General features: G+C 39.8%; 1 protein-coding gene, 1 long non-coding RNA gene and 1 pseudogene across 4 annotated transcripts in view; 1 reads left to right on the top strand and 2 right to left on the bottom strand.

The window, feature by feature from the left end:
- The window catches only part of LOC129492910 (uncharacterized), a 64,918-nt gene extending 55,816 nt beyond the window's left edge, over positions 1-9,102 (top strand). Inside the window, exon 3 of the long non-coding RNA XR_008660990.2 lies at positions 8,067-9,102. This is a non-coding gene — a long non-coding RNA (uncharacterized lncRNA). The remainder of the gene's footprint in view (positions 1-8,066) is intronic.
- On the bottom strand, positions 3,189-3,295 carry LOC129457962 (uncharacterized; annotated as a pseudogene).
- A 281-nt stretch (positions 9,103-9,383) lies between the features above and the next one.
- NREP (neuronal regeneration related protein) overlaps positions 9,384-14,994 on the bottom strand; it is a 29,263-nt gene continuing 23,652 nt past the window's right edge. For all 3 annotated transcript variants that reach the window (XM_055298372.2, XM_055298373.2, XM_055298374.2), the window contains exon 4: positions 9,384-11,122. In XM_055298372.2, the coding sequence (XP_055154347.1) occupies positions 10,997-11,122 (126 nt within the window). In that variant the 3' untranslated portion in view covers positions 9,384-10,996. The remainder of the gene's footprint in view (positions 11,123-14,994) is intronic.

Consider the following 14,994-nt stretch of genomic DNA (forward strand, 5'->3'; position numbering starts at 1 on the left):
CTAAATCATGTGGGACTGCAGAAAGGGGAAAATCCCTCCCACATTAGTCTCCATTTTTCTGCTCAGGTAGTGACTTATGCCTTATCTAATCAGATACTTTCTACGTAAACATCATTGGCTGGCCCATAGTTATCATCATTAACTTCCTTCACATAAATAATCATGGATGGAGGAAAGACTGGTAATTCTCAGAATCACTATATATAACGCTTTCTGTTCTTGATAGTTCACTATTAGAAAGAAAAGTGTCAGGAATACCCATTGGCCTGAGATTATGAAGATGACTGAGGTGGGAGTTGTAGCATTGATGCCTGTTATCAGAAGAAGGTCTTAAGTCAACCAGCAGGACAAAGTCCCTCTCCCCACCTCATCATAAGAACAAGGAAGATGCAGGCTGACTAGAGAGGATGGAGCCCAGATAACACCGTATCAGAGATGGAGTCAGGTGTGAGCTTTGAGAATAGCTGCTTCTGTCATGCCTAGAGTTTTGGGACAAAGGCTGTCTCTTTTTATGCCTTACAGAGGCATAGTATGGGACATGGAAGAACAAAAAGCTGTCACTTCATTTCCTTCCTTCAAAAAGTAAGAGGTCATTTGTTTTTGTCCACTATTAGTTTTTCAACAAAACAAACCAGAGAAGTTTCTCTGTGTGTAGCTGATAGGTGTCCTTGACCAGGGAGTGGCCTTCTTGCTCAAATTGCCACACCACTTTGGGAGGAAGCTGTGTGGAGTAGTGAGGGTGAATGGGGACAGCCACCTAACCAGCCAGATTAGTTGAATCAGCCCTGCAGATCAGCACAGTGACAGATGTCCCAACCAGATGGTGCACACATCCGCTTCATAAATACACTGAAGAAGTCTGGAATCTAGGGGAAAAAGCTTTTCTGCCATGAGTGCTCCTGCCCAGGAACAATTGACTGCCACCACTCTACTGAAAGTCAGGCTCAGAGAAGACCACAACTTCTCTGCCATGTATGTAGGGGTAAAATCCTGCCCCATGTTTCTTAATTCCCATCTTTGATGCCTGAAATCTCACGATTAGCACCCTGTTCTTTGGTTTAAGGATTTCTGCTATACAAATACATTCATAAAAACCAAGACAGGTGTTTTCAGTTCTTATGTTCAAAGAATTACATATACTTTTTGAGAGCAAGTTTACATGTGAGGGAAGTGTGGTGGCTAATTTTATGTGTAAACTTGACTGGACCCAGATGTCTGATTAAACATTCTTTCAGGTGTGTCTGTGAGAGTGTTTCTGGAAGAGATTAGCATTTGAATTGGTAAACCGAATAAAGCAGATGGCCCTCCCCAGTGTGAGTGGCATTATCCTATCCATTGATAGCTGAATAGAACAAAAAACCAGGGGAATTTGGAATCATCTTCCTTCTACCTGACTGAGCTAGGACATCAGTCTTCTCTCACTGGTACTCATGGTTCTCAGGCCTTCAGACCTGGACTGAAATCTACACCATTTGTTCTCAGGCTTTCAAACACCAACACTAGCTTTCCTGCGTCTCCAGCTTGAAGGTGGCAGATCGTGGGACTTCTCATCTTCCATAATTGTGTGTACCAATACCTTATAATAAATCTTATTGGTTCTGTTTCTCTGGAGACTACTTTTCTTAGTTTCTAATGTTTCTTCTTATACCGCAAGATAGGTCATGAAAAAAGGGGAAGTTTGAATGGCAAGGTTAGGTTTCCTAAGTGGTAGCATGGAAAAGGTAAAGATTAGCCCTGCCATCCTGGATGAGATATTTCACTCTGAGCAATTAATCATCCCTCAACTGAGACAAGCATGGTGACCTCACAGTGTTGTGGAAGGCCCATATGTGAAATGATATATATGACAACCCCTCAAGTGTCCTGCATATGCAATAACAGGAAGCAGCTGTTTTTCACACCCTTCCTGGGTGCTGCTATCACACTTTTTTTAATGTCCCTCTGAGCTAATTGTCCTCCTCAAGAACTCACATCAAATACCCCCTCATTATCACATCTGACAGAGTAAATCCTAGCTATTAATGACAAATGGGAATGTTCCAGTTACCTCTGTGTCCTAGAAAGCAGCACTCCTCTGCTCTGTGAGCAACATTTGCTTTTCAGAAACTAGCCCTGGGATTTTAAGGAATGAGCCAGTGAGACAGCCCCTAAGTAGGCCTGATGAGGTTCCTTGCCTACTCCCTTCTCCCAGATATCCAGTTACACTGTCATGAAGCCCAGGGAAAAAAGAAAACAGGAGGTGGTCTGTGGCCCCCAAGAAAAGAAGTGACTGTCTCGCCTTTTTTCAGGATGCCATAGGACCAGCACTAGAGTTAGGAGCTGATACAGTTTGGCTCTTTGTCCCCGCCCAAATCTCATGGGGAATTGTAATCTCAATGTGTTAAAGGTGGGGCCTGGTAGGAGCTGATTGGATCATAGGGGTAATTTTTAATGGTTTTCACCATCACCATTCCCCTAGTGCTGTCTCGTGATAGAGTTCTCACAAGATCTGATGGTTTAAAAGTGTGTGGCACTCTGCTGCTTCACTCTTTCTCTCTCGTCACCATGTGAAGAAGGTCCTGGCTTCCCCTTTGCCTTCTACCATAATTGTAAGTTTCCTGAGGCCTTTCAGTCATGTTTCCTGTTAAGCCTGCAGAACTGTGAATCAATTAATCCACTTTTTTTCATAAATTACCTAATCTCAGGTAGTTCCTTATTACCTGAATTAGTGTGAAAACAGACTAATATAGGACCCTAGTAGAGACGTGGCTCAGGATTGGGACTACCCAAAGTGATAGGTAGAATAGAGCACCTGGGGCTCTGCAGCAGCTGTTTAGACATTAATAGGACTCGTAACTCCCTTCTATTTAGTTATGTCTTAGAACCCCCTAACAACCACAGCACTATACAGTGTGTTCCTCCAGTGGATGTCTCTGTCATTGATTCCTTCCAGGCCTCAGCTATCATTTTTAAAAGGACGCTGGGTCAGTCGCAAACAAGAGTTTGTGTAAGAGGGCAATAGTGGTGGTGAAAGTCCCAGAAAACCAGTCACAGAAAAACTGCCTAAAGGAACTGAGGTTGTTAAAAGGACAAAGGGAGCAGGATGTGAAAGGTTGTTGCACTGGAGAAAGAGCCAGCTCATTCTGTGCAGCCCTGAGCTCAGCTGGGACCAATGTGATGGTGGAAATTAATAGCAGCATTGCACTCAGAAAGGTTGCAGCTAATAAATAAAGCTGCTCAACTTGAAATCAGCAAATTAATGCATTCTTAGAATTCTCCACTACACTTGATCTTAGCCAAAAGGCCGAGAAGTGATTAGAATTCTCTATGAGGCTTTCACATAGCCACATGGATCTCCTGGTTATAGCTAGGCCATGCATTAATGGCACCATGCACTGTGCAAGGGAATTGATTAATTTCATATTCCTTCTATGAAGTTGTGTTCAGAAGGAAGCCTAATGGAGACATGCAACAAAAGAAAAGATGACCCTCTTTTTCTGCCCTGATTTAAGAGCTGCTTGCTGCTGTATAGGCTTTTCTTAGGTGTACTGGGATCTCAAGTACTACAGGGTTGCGACCTGAGGTATAATCCCACTTCTCTCACTGACTTGTTCCCCCTTCTTCTACGGGGGGAATAATTGACTCAGCCCTTTCGAATATGCTGGGTAGAGATATGATGAAGAATCTGGATAAATAAAAAGTAGCACTAAAAAGATTTGACTGTCAAGGAGGAATGATGTAAAGGCTCTAAGAAAAGTTGCCGATCTTTCTTTTATACACTCATTGAACTTGCAGTCCAGGAAGACATCTTCTCTGGGACCCTCTTTCATCACTCCCCTGTGTGGTCAGTGCCTCCAAGCCATCCAGCCTGTCCTGCTTGTCCTCTGACCGAGAGTCTGGACCTTTCTTTCCCTTCCCCATCAAAATTCACTGATGCTGTTTCCTCAGGGTCTTAGTCCCTGCAGTATAGTAAATTAATGGCCAGTGCCCTTCAAGGCTTCTATCAAAAAGAATTAATGGGAGAAATTTTCAGGCATTGAGACTAGACGGGAAGTATTTCTGACCAGGAGTGACTTCCTCAAAACATAGCACGTAGGTTTCTTTTCTAGCTCAGAGATTTTCAAACTCTTTTGCTTTTATATCCCCTATAAGAATTGTATTAAAGTATGTACCGTCATGTAATTTTTATGAATAGTAATGTTTTTCATCATAAATTTAAACACTTTAAAGGATGTAATTTGGGGCATATTATAAGTGTTAAAATTTGAATTTCTTCTATAATGTATACTGTTGAATCTAAACACCATGACAATGGGTAACCCACCATCATTCCATTTTTAAAAACAAATACTTCCATAACTTTTAGAAATCTGACTTTTTCTACTCGAACTTAAATTTTTATTCAACCTCCTCCAAAGAACTTTACCTCAATGTAACATCATTTTGTTTGAAAATACTGCTTATGCTATCACATGTATCCGCAATTGAAATATACCTAAATTCAGTTTTTTACTTTTATTTTCTGTTACCATAAAGCTCTGAAAATTAAAAAAATCTATGCAATTGAATTATCAATACACTACTGATTAAACATATTATTAAGCACAACAAGTAAAATTATAGTGCAAATGCATCCTTTAATGAGATGATAAACTTTCTTCAGTTAGTTCATTTATCAGTAGATGAACATTACTTACTGCTGAAATAAGGGGTCAGTATCAATTCTATTTCTATTTTTTTGTTTTTATAGATGTAAGTTGAAGGAATTGAGAGCGTTTTATTATAGCAATGTAATTCAGTTCTTTGAATTCCTTCTATGTTATATGTCAACATTTGTATAATGGTCTATTAGTAAAAATATTTTTAATCTTAGGTCACATGACAATTTGATAAAGTCCTTCTTCATTTCTTTTAAACAGTGAACTAGGAAGCACCTGACTAGCAAAGAGATTTGTTCTCCAGCAATTTGAATAATTTACTTTCTCAATTTCTGGGAAGTATACCAAGAGAGCTTTACTAAGATTTATCAAATTATTGTTAATTGTGCTGTAACACTTGTACTTAGGCCCATCTTTTAAAACCCATATCACCAGCAATGGCAGGAAAATCAAACAAATTTTTAGTTTTATTACGTTTGCCAAAACGATGCTTTTTGATAAAATGCTTTGATCTTATTTCTTGTTTTAAATGTATTGCCACTAATTTGGAGTTGCAGATTTAGCTCATTTATGAAAAATATCTGTCATAAAACCTCATTGGCAGGGCCAATCTTCACTGTCAAACCAGTCAGCCAAATCAGATACACTTTCTGTCAGAAAAAGTTTTTCATTTTTCAATTCAAATAGCTATTTTGAGGAATATTATAAAAATCAATGAGAACTAAAAGTATATCTTGTGAAACTGATCACTAAAAACAATTAAGATAAAGATCTAATATAATTGATTTTTCCATGTTTAAGTTATAAAAACAAGATGACCAATACACTATTTCTTGTATAAAGCAGGAAAATGATAAAAGGCATGGTATATCTCTAGTAAAATTATGTACAGGTATTGAATACTGCTGACTGGCTTTGGAGAATGATTAAACAAGAAATATAAGATAAAATGGTAGAAACAACTATGGTTTGAGTATGTTTCCCAAGTTTCATATGTTGAAAAATTAATCCTCAAATTAATACGTTGATGGGGTAGACCCCATGATGGGACCCAAGGCTTTATAAGAAGAGGAGGGACGTGAGTTGAAATGCACTTTTTGCCCTTCCACCCTTCTATCACAATGTGAGGCAGCAAGAAGGCCCTCACCAGATGTTGAGCAAATTCCAATGTCAGGCTCTTGGACTTCCCAGTCTCCAGAACCATGAGCCAAATATTTCTTTTTTAAAATAAATTATCCAGTCTGGTGTTTTGTTACAGCAACAGAAAACAGACTAAGACAAGAATTGAATATAATTGAATAAATGTTTCATGTTATGGTTTGATGAAATGGGTTCTGACAACTTTATTAATGAATGCACATCAAATCTGAAAGAACCATGTGAAAGTTTTTATCCTTGGGTTGTGTCTACTGCATCTTATAAAAAGTTGGCATTCCCAAAAGGCATTCTGGTTACATTTAAAATAATCAGCATGGCAAATCTATACTACTTTAGCTCTTCCAAGTTACTTTTTTTCCCAGTCAAGATACATCCTAGGGAAGGATATTGACAATAATGGGAAATAATTGATTACAATTATATGCAAGAAGACATTTTTGGCATTCATTGCCTTCTACTAATTTTCTTTGTTTCACTCTCCCATGGCTTTCCCTCAAGGGCAAGAAATTCTTTGACAAGAGTCAGGAAGAGAAAAAGAAAAAGCTGTAAAAAAAAAAAAAAAAAAAAATTGTCATCATTACCATCACTCCACTTTATCACGTATCTGAATTCTGAAAATCTATTTGTGAGTCTAAACACCCAATTTCTATGTTATCTAACATCATAATCAGCTTTAACATGTGTATAAGAGGCAAAAGCCCAAGGCTGTATGGTTTTATGATTAATCATCAAACCTTTCCTCTGTTTGCTACATCTGAGGTTTTTGGTGTCATATTAAGAGCAATGTATTAAGATTTGGGATGGGTAGCCCTATATCTTTTTTTCTGTGGGAAAAGAAACAGTATGAACAAAGACTCATTCTCAGCAGATCAATTTAAGGAAAGAGTATAGTGTTATATAGAGGATCTGGAAATTAATTTCCTGAAAATTGTCCTGAGCATGCAATCCGTGAAAAGCCTTAGGTACACATACTTCAGTTTGAAAATTATGAATTTATCATACCTGTATATAGCTTAACCTGACCCAATCCAAGATTGTTTATCATGTGATCTCAATCTCTGAAGGAGGATAATCAAAGGATTCTAAGGAGGGCCCAGAGAGCTAGAGTTGGAATTGCAGCAGAGAAGTTTTGAATAGCCTTGAGGAATCTCCGATTCCATTCTGGTGTTCATGATCCTGCAAGTGTTCCTGCTATCAAAAAATGAGTGCAAAAGGTCCCATGGCCCTTTGTGGGTGAAAATAAGTGCAGCACCATCCTCCCTAAACCAGAAGATTAGTGTTGCTAACTGCCATACCAACAGAGGCAAGCAGATGATACAAATAAATGAAGCAGACAGGATATAAGAAAAGAGGTAATGAGAGTTTGATAAAAGAGAGGACATGCCTCATCCACAGGTGGAGGCAGCTATTCACCTCCAATCCCGCTGTTGCTATATTTCCCACTTTTCTACCCGGATTTTCATGTGAAATCGCCTGAGGCAATTAAATCAACATTGTTATACAACACATTGCAAAACAAGTCTCCAGGTTATGTCTGCTCAATGGTTGTTAGCAGTCTCCTCCCAAAGGCAACACGGTGATATGTTTGCCTCTGGTGAGAGAAAAAAGCAGTCTCAAATCAAAGTTTGGGTCTTCTGAAGTGAGCCCAGCTATCTCTCCAATTCTTATAACCCTTCACAAAACATTGCTGGATCCTCACACGAATCTTTCAAGTGTAAAGTGCAGAGTCAATTATTACTTCAAGCTTTGTGGAGGCTGAGGAATTGTCATCAGCAACCTCCACAATCCAAAGAGTTGGATGGAACTTTAAACATCATTTATTCCAGCTCCCGTTTTTACAGCTTCTCATAACATTCTCTAAATATTAGTATTGGGTCTAATTGAACTTGGATTAATAAATGGAGGCTGTGCAATTCCAGTATTATAGTTCCTGGATGCTCTCCTCATATGCCATTTCCAAGGACTGTAAAAAATTTTCAATAGAAAGAAGTAGCTGTGATGCTAGTTTCAGCCCTTCTTACTTCCAGACCCTGACCTATAATTACCCTGAGCTCTTCAACTTCAGATCATGTGCTATTTTTAAAATATGTCCATAAATTCTTTGGTATTCCTTTTAGGAGGTAGAAACTAATTTCCTTCATCCTTGAGTGTGGGCTATACTTAGTGACTTGCTTCTAATGAATAGAATATGATAGATGATGGTGACTTCTGATAATAGGTCATAGCATTTTAGCTTGCTCCCAGCTTTCTCTTGAATTACTTGCTCTTCAGGAAGCCAGAAGTTATGGGCACACTCAAGCAGCACTAGGGAGAGGCTCATGAGTAGAACTGAGGCATCCTGCAAACAGCCGTGGACTAACCTGTATTGGGAACAGATTCTCCAGCTCCACGTAAGTCTTCAGATGATGGTTTATTTTCTTTTTTTAATTAAAAAATTTTTAAAAAGGTAATTAAATTTAAGGAGGACTTCCCTTATTATATCAAGAGGTTAATACTCAAAATGGTGGTGGTGTGTCATTTTTAAGAATTTTCCTTCAGAATGAAATTCTAATGATCTGGTAAGCAGTTAGAATTTGGTTCTGCCCTAAGGCTCCTTTCTCTTAATAAGATTAAAAATTGAGGGTAAACAGGAAACAAAATCTGAGATGTGCATTGATTTCAAATGAAGCTCAGTAACCCCCAAATGTAAAAGTCCTTCCTGACATAACACACATATCAAGACCCAAGATTTCTCAGAGAGAATCCGATGCCCACTCTCTAGAGGCTAAGCTCCCACTGCGGGGGCAATGTTACCTGTTACCTTTAGCTCTTTTTTCTCTCTCTGGCTTTTATCTCAGAGGTCTGTTCCTTAGTCTCTGTTGAGGTGAAACTCCAATATCTGAACTCAACCAGCCAAATAAGCAACCTGTGTACAAGCCAAGTTAAAGTTTCACTCCCATAATGGATGAGGAGAAACCAGAAGACATTTCTCATGTGCAGGGAGTGCATGAATCCCCTGAATTGCCAGGTTTCAGGGTCACAAGAGACCTCTAGAAGGCTCTGCTCATCATCACCTTATCATCTGGTAGGTTCCAGGTATCTGGGTGCACGTGAATTAAGTCTTAATGACTTTAAATTCTGTCTCAAATTTTTATCCTCTTATAAGTTTAAGCTTTTTGTCTGAGGAAAAGTGCAAATATTCCATGAAGAAGTGAGGTCAGATCTCTTTTGGCAGGGATAAAGAATACCACAGAGTGGGTCCTAATGGCAAGGAGAGAGAAAGAGTAAGTAAGTAAGTAAGTTTTGAAGTGTATGGGAATGCCTTGGAAGGCAGAAAAAGTGTAGAAATAAAAGGATCTTGGTCTAATTCTCCTTTGTGTCCAGAGGCAGCTCTGCAAATACCGTCTTAATGAGCCACTGCCTAGCCCCTAATCTCATAAAATCCTCAAAGGGGAAAACGCATGAAAGGCAGAGCTGATTCTCTCTCTTTTGATATTTGCCCTTGGGTTTGCTGGCCTGACTTCTGGGACTCTGGGAACACATGAATTAGCAAGAATCAGAGAAGGCATTGAAAACTAGGCCTCTTCAATGATGAGCCAAATCAGACAGTTACCTTACAGCTTGCGTATTTATTGAACAAATACTACTAAAATAGCTAAAATACATTGGGTACTTGTCATGAGTGCATCAGTAAAGATCACACTGTTACAAAAGCCTGCATTTTCAGCAGTACACAACTGCAACTCTACATAAATGCCACAGATGCAGAATACTGTTTTCTTGCTCTATTTACACAGCTGATATACCTATTCTAACGAAGGAGGGAGAGGAGTAATGCACAAGAAACTCAGGCCAATGGGGGAGCAAGAAGAAAACGAAGAAGTGCAGTGCATGCGTCATCGGTGTTTAACAGTCAGAAGCGAACAGTTCGGAACACGGCCTGCCCCGTCAAAAGAAGAGCTAAAAGACAGTTATATAAAAATTAAGGTGGGCTTTCAGACTGGCTAACACAACAACATTCCATGAGTAGATGGTAATTTATTTTTGTTTATCCATTTCGTTGGGAGCAAGGACAAAAATGTAAATCTACACCTTGCTTATCAAAATTGCCAAAAAAAGAATGCCCTGCCTTTTAAAAAAGTATCATGATTTTGTAGACATTGTTTTCCATTTTAATATTTGGAAAAGGTGTCATTTTCCTATTCCTACTCAGATGCCAGTGTTTTGGGTTTTTGTCAGGGGGAATTTATTTAAAAAGGTTTTGCTCTTTTTTACGACAAATATCCTTTCAAACAGAAAGAACCCAAAGAGACACCTCAAAATGCCTGTAAAATTATTGCTTTTCTTTCTCTAAGTCAGGCAGGCGAGGCTACGGAAAGGAAGAGATTTGGTAAGTAAATTACAGTTTTGTGATTGCTCCCGCTACCGTGACTGCATGTCCGTGAGTGCCAGCCAACGAGACAATCGTCTCTCACACTCTGGTAGCATTCGCTCAACCTACAACACTGAGGAAGAAAGCCACACTGAAGACACAAGGAAAACAAGTCAATCCAGTCTAGAGAACAACATTCAGGGAAACAGAGTACCAACACCTTCTTAGAACATGGAAATAAAAAATAACTCCATCAGAGCTACCTCGCCAAGGAGCATGTTGAAAGTCCAAAATAGCACCATTCATCAGTGTCTCAGGTCCTGTGGCAGCATCTCGGTCACTTACCACAAGGAAACAATGAGTTTCAAACTACTTCTATACATCAAAAGAGTACATGGATAAAATATAGAGATATACAGACAATTGATGAACATAAACTACTAGGTTTGTTACATCTAAATGAAAAAAAAGGGGGGGGACTCTCAGCCTCTGCAAGAAGCAGTCGGGAGCTGTGTGAGTGAAAAGGCAGGAGTGGACCGGTTGTGTGAGCGCGGTGGGAGTTTGAGTTGTGGAAGACATCGTTGTAGCGAACCAGGCCTGAAGGCCCACCTGTAAGGGTTGTAAACGTGGATTCACAGTGTGAAATTCTGAGCGTTTTCACTTGAGTCAGAATGATTAAAAACTGGTTTGATGATACCTATTTGTCCACTGTAAATTCTCTAAAGCAAGGCTCAGAGTCCCATAGTTTCTTCTTATACTTGATGATTTACACAGAAAAAAATCCCATATATGATACCATGACCTCATCAATACCCATACACCATATGTAATACAAATGGAGGTGTTATGATTAAAAAAAGTGGAGGTAACTGATTCTTGGGGAGCGGAGTTCACTGCTGCCCAGTAGAGTCAGGGAGGCAGCGTTTGTCTCATCGTTCTTCTTGCGGTTCACTTCCTTTGGGACAGGAAGTCTTCCCTGCAAAGCAGGCAGACCCACACACAGACAGACACACATAAAAGACAAAATTAGTCATGCTTCTGAAACCATTTTTTAAAATTTTGCTTTTCCTGCCCAGCCCACATTTTACCCTTGAACTCTTGCTGTTTTGCAAAACAGAGTTTACATATTAAACACAGTTCACCTGAATGTAAATATTAGGTCTGTGAGGAAATAAAGTAATTAAACACTGGCCACCTTTGCTTCAGTAGAATGAAGTGCTTCTGTCACAGTGGTGCCAGCCATGTGTGAGGCAGCATTCCCCAGTGTCAGGTTTCTTGGGACAGTTTCTAGTATCAGATAGGGCCCAACCTTAGACTGGGTGATAGATACTCACAGGAGTGTCAGTTGATAATTAAAAAAAAAAAAAAAAGAGTCCAGTGGGTGTGATGAAGAAGAGTAACAATCAATTTTCTAATACGTAATAAAAATATTTAAAAACGTATCTCAACTTGCATAAATCTTATCTTATCTATGTATGGCTTATTCTATTGGCAATCGGCGCATGCCAGAAGTGGCTACCAAAGATAGGAAGTGTCGGGGAGAGAAATAATGTGAGGGTGCCCAGACAGCGGTTGTAGGAAAGTGGGGGCTAGTGGGGAAACCAAGGCCAGAACAGAGTGAGATTCAGCTCACCTAGACTGACTGCGGCTATTCTAAGTCTCTCCTCACAATTCTGATGAGTAAAGTTTCTCACAATTCTGATGAGTAAAGTTTTTGTGTTTCTGACTAGAATAACTCAATCTCAGTGTGACTACTGATCCGCCGCCACGTGGCTTCCCGGACACACTGCTGTAGCGCCAACAGTGGAGAGGAGCGCTCCATCACAACCAGACAGCAGAAGCACAGCACAGTGAAGCCCACCTGCCCACATGATGCACAATAAAGGTATTAATTTACAACAGATAGATTTTATGCCCTGTACAGGTATGAACACAGTGAAGATTTGACGATGGTCTCTCTTTTAGCTGAACTCTGTAGTTTTAATTACTGACATTTTCTTGGAAAAAATTATCCGTTGTGGTTTTAAAACATGTGGGTTTTGTTTTTTTTTTTTGCTCAAGTCACATGTTCTAACAAGATAGTTTTTTTTTTTTTTTTTTTTGAGACGGAGTCTTCCTCTGTTGCCCAGGCTGGAATGCAGTGGCGCAATCTCGGCTCACTGCAAGCTCCGCCTCCCGGGTTCACGCCATTCTCCTGCCTCAGCCTCTCTGACTAGCTGGGACTACAGGCACCCGCCACCACGCCCGGCTAATTTTTTGTATTTTTAGTAGAGACGGGGTTTCACCGTGGTCTCGATCTCCTGACCTCGTGATCCGCCCGCCTCGGCCTCCCAAAGTGCTGAGATTAGAAGCATGAGCCAACAAGATAGTTTTAATAAGCCAATTTGACTAGATGTAAAGTACTTGGATTAAAGTGATAATCTTACTATGTGGCCTATAAATTAACACATCTGAATTTCTTTTTTAAGAATTCAGAAACCAGTAACTTCCAAACAACTTGAAATTGAATAAATATTTTCAGCAACCCAGGGGTGAACTAAATGCAACAGATTATTCAACTTTAAAAAGTCTTACTTACTGTGCAGATTTTCCTTATTAAACATCTGGTATGCCTCAATTTTTTACTTAAAAGTCTCAGACTTTGAGAGCATAGAACATTTTTTGGACATATATAACCATGATGTACTTTAATACTCCAATCTTAGGTTGTAATTTTAGAGGTTGTTTTAGTATCATTAAATACCAATGGGACCAAACCAGAAAATTAAATAAAAATATAATTCACCACTCACACACCCTTAAGGGTCTAGATTCAATTTCCAAAAGCATAATATTGGGTAGTTACTTGCAGTTGTGAAAATAATTTCAATCTTGGAATCTTGGTACACAATCTCAAAATTAAAAAAAAGGAAATCCACTATAATCCATAATCCCAGTGTCTTAAAGTAATGCTGCCAGCCCGACCCCACCTCACCCCACAGTCAACCAGTTACCATGGTTCAGGATAAGACAAACTTAGGTTTTGGACAAATGAAGAGTTCAATGGCTGTTAATTGTCACAGGCAAGAAAGGAAGGAAAACCAAAAGTTGATAAATGTTAACAATTATACTCTTTACACAGCTTGCCTTAAAACTGCTCCAGTTCAGACTTACTCTGTTCAAAAGTGAATATACAGAACATTAGTGTATCTCTCTATTTAAATCTCAGTCTCAGTACTAATCTTCTACCTCCATGAAACATACACAACAAAACAAAAGGAAGAGCTAGGGATTTGCGAAGAGGCACTTCCAGAAAAAAAGAAAGTGAAGATCATTTCAGATTTGAATTTACCATTTTTACCATTTTTTCCTAAAAGAAAGTGAAGATTATTTCAGATTTGAATTTACCATTTTTTCTGTTTCAAGGTCCCAGATAATATACATTTCTTCGTTTATTATTCATTTTCTGAGGGCCTACTATGGCTGGAGTACTCTATTCGATTTTAAACTTGTAAGTGAGATTGAAACAGAAACAGTCCCTGCCCATCTCACCCTTCATTAACTTGCTGTGTGGAAGACAGGCATACAGACTGGACCTCATGAGGCACTGGCAGTAGGGCCCACAGGGAGGTGTGCTACTGAAGCACCCCGAGGGCCCGGAGCCCAACATGCCCGTGGAGAGAGGTGCTCCTGAGGAGACAGAGTTCTGTGCATCCTCCCTATGGAGTCCTGGATTTACTAGATTTCAATCCTCTTCCCCTGACTGATTTCAATCCACACACCCTGCCGCTATTTTTTTTTTTTTTTTAATAATAGGCTTTCTGCCCCCACTAAAGGAATTTTAGGCTTCTGCAACAAGTGGAGGAAGCATTTTGAATATGGGACACAAAGAAGTCTTCTTTCTCCAGATCCAGAAGTCAGGCCTTCTAAGAATTCAAGCCAAAAAAAGTCATCCATGGGAAAAACGGTTCTTCTATCATGCAGCACACATTTGTGCCAACAGAGCTGAGGGACTTGAGTAATTCAAGAGGCTAGGAGTTGGGGGGCAGATGTGGGGCAGATGTGTCCAGTGGCTCCCACAGCCCCGCCATCCTGAAAGTCATGCCCGTTAATGTGCCTCAGGGTGGATCAGCCCTCCCGACAGATGACTACTAGGAAATTAATACCCAGTTAATAATGTGCTTTGGACCAAGTAAGTCAAGATTATTTTTCCTACAATTATACAAAGATATGCTTTTCCAGAAGGGAACTTCTGGAAAAAGAACAAATACACTATGCTTAAAATATTATTCACATAGTTAGAGAAGAAAGAACTTAAAATAGCAAAAGAACTGAATACCATGATCCACCGTGCCACCCCTGGGAGCATGTCTTTGTGTGGGACAAGACCTAGCACAGCAGGGCTGGCTTTCTAAGAGTATGGTGAGGCACCACTGAACTCATCAAGGATCTGTGCCTAGTCTTGCCCCTCTGGTTTATGTCACCAGTATCAAAGAGAGAGGACCTTTGGATGCCTGAATGAGGCAAGAACTAATGCGAAGGCTATACTTTGCTTTGTTTTCACATCTTGCCCTCAGCTGCCTTAAGAGAATTATGCCCTGATCTGGCACAGTGATGAATGTCTACGGTTATACTGCTGCTGCCGCTGGTGTGCTGCTGGTGAGGTGTGGGTGTCTTTTAAGGAAAGCGCTACTATTTTAGCTCTCTTCCACTCCAGCTCTACAAATCAGTGCAAGTCTAGTTCAGGCAGGGCCAAACCATTTTGTTCACCTACTTTCCTGCCAGTGATTTCAACCTTGACCTTCAAAAATGCTCTGCAAGATTAAAAGCGATTTAAGATTGTTTTCTTTCAGTGCAAACTGCCAGTTG

Source organism: Symphalangus syndactylus, chromosome 11 (assembly GCF_028878055.3).
Source record: "Symphalangus syndactylus isolate Jambi chromosome 11, NHGRI_mSymSyn1-v2.1_pri, whole genome shotgun sequence".
Taxonomy (NCBI): Eukaryota; Metazoa; Chordata; class Mammalia; order Primates; family Hylobatidae; genus Symphalangus; species Symphalangus syndactylus.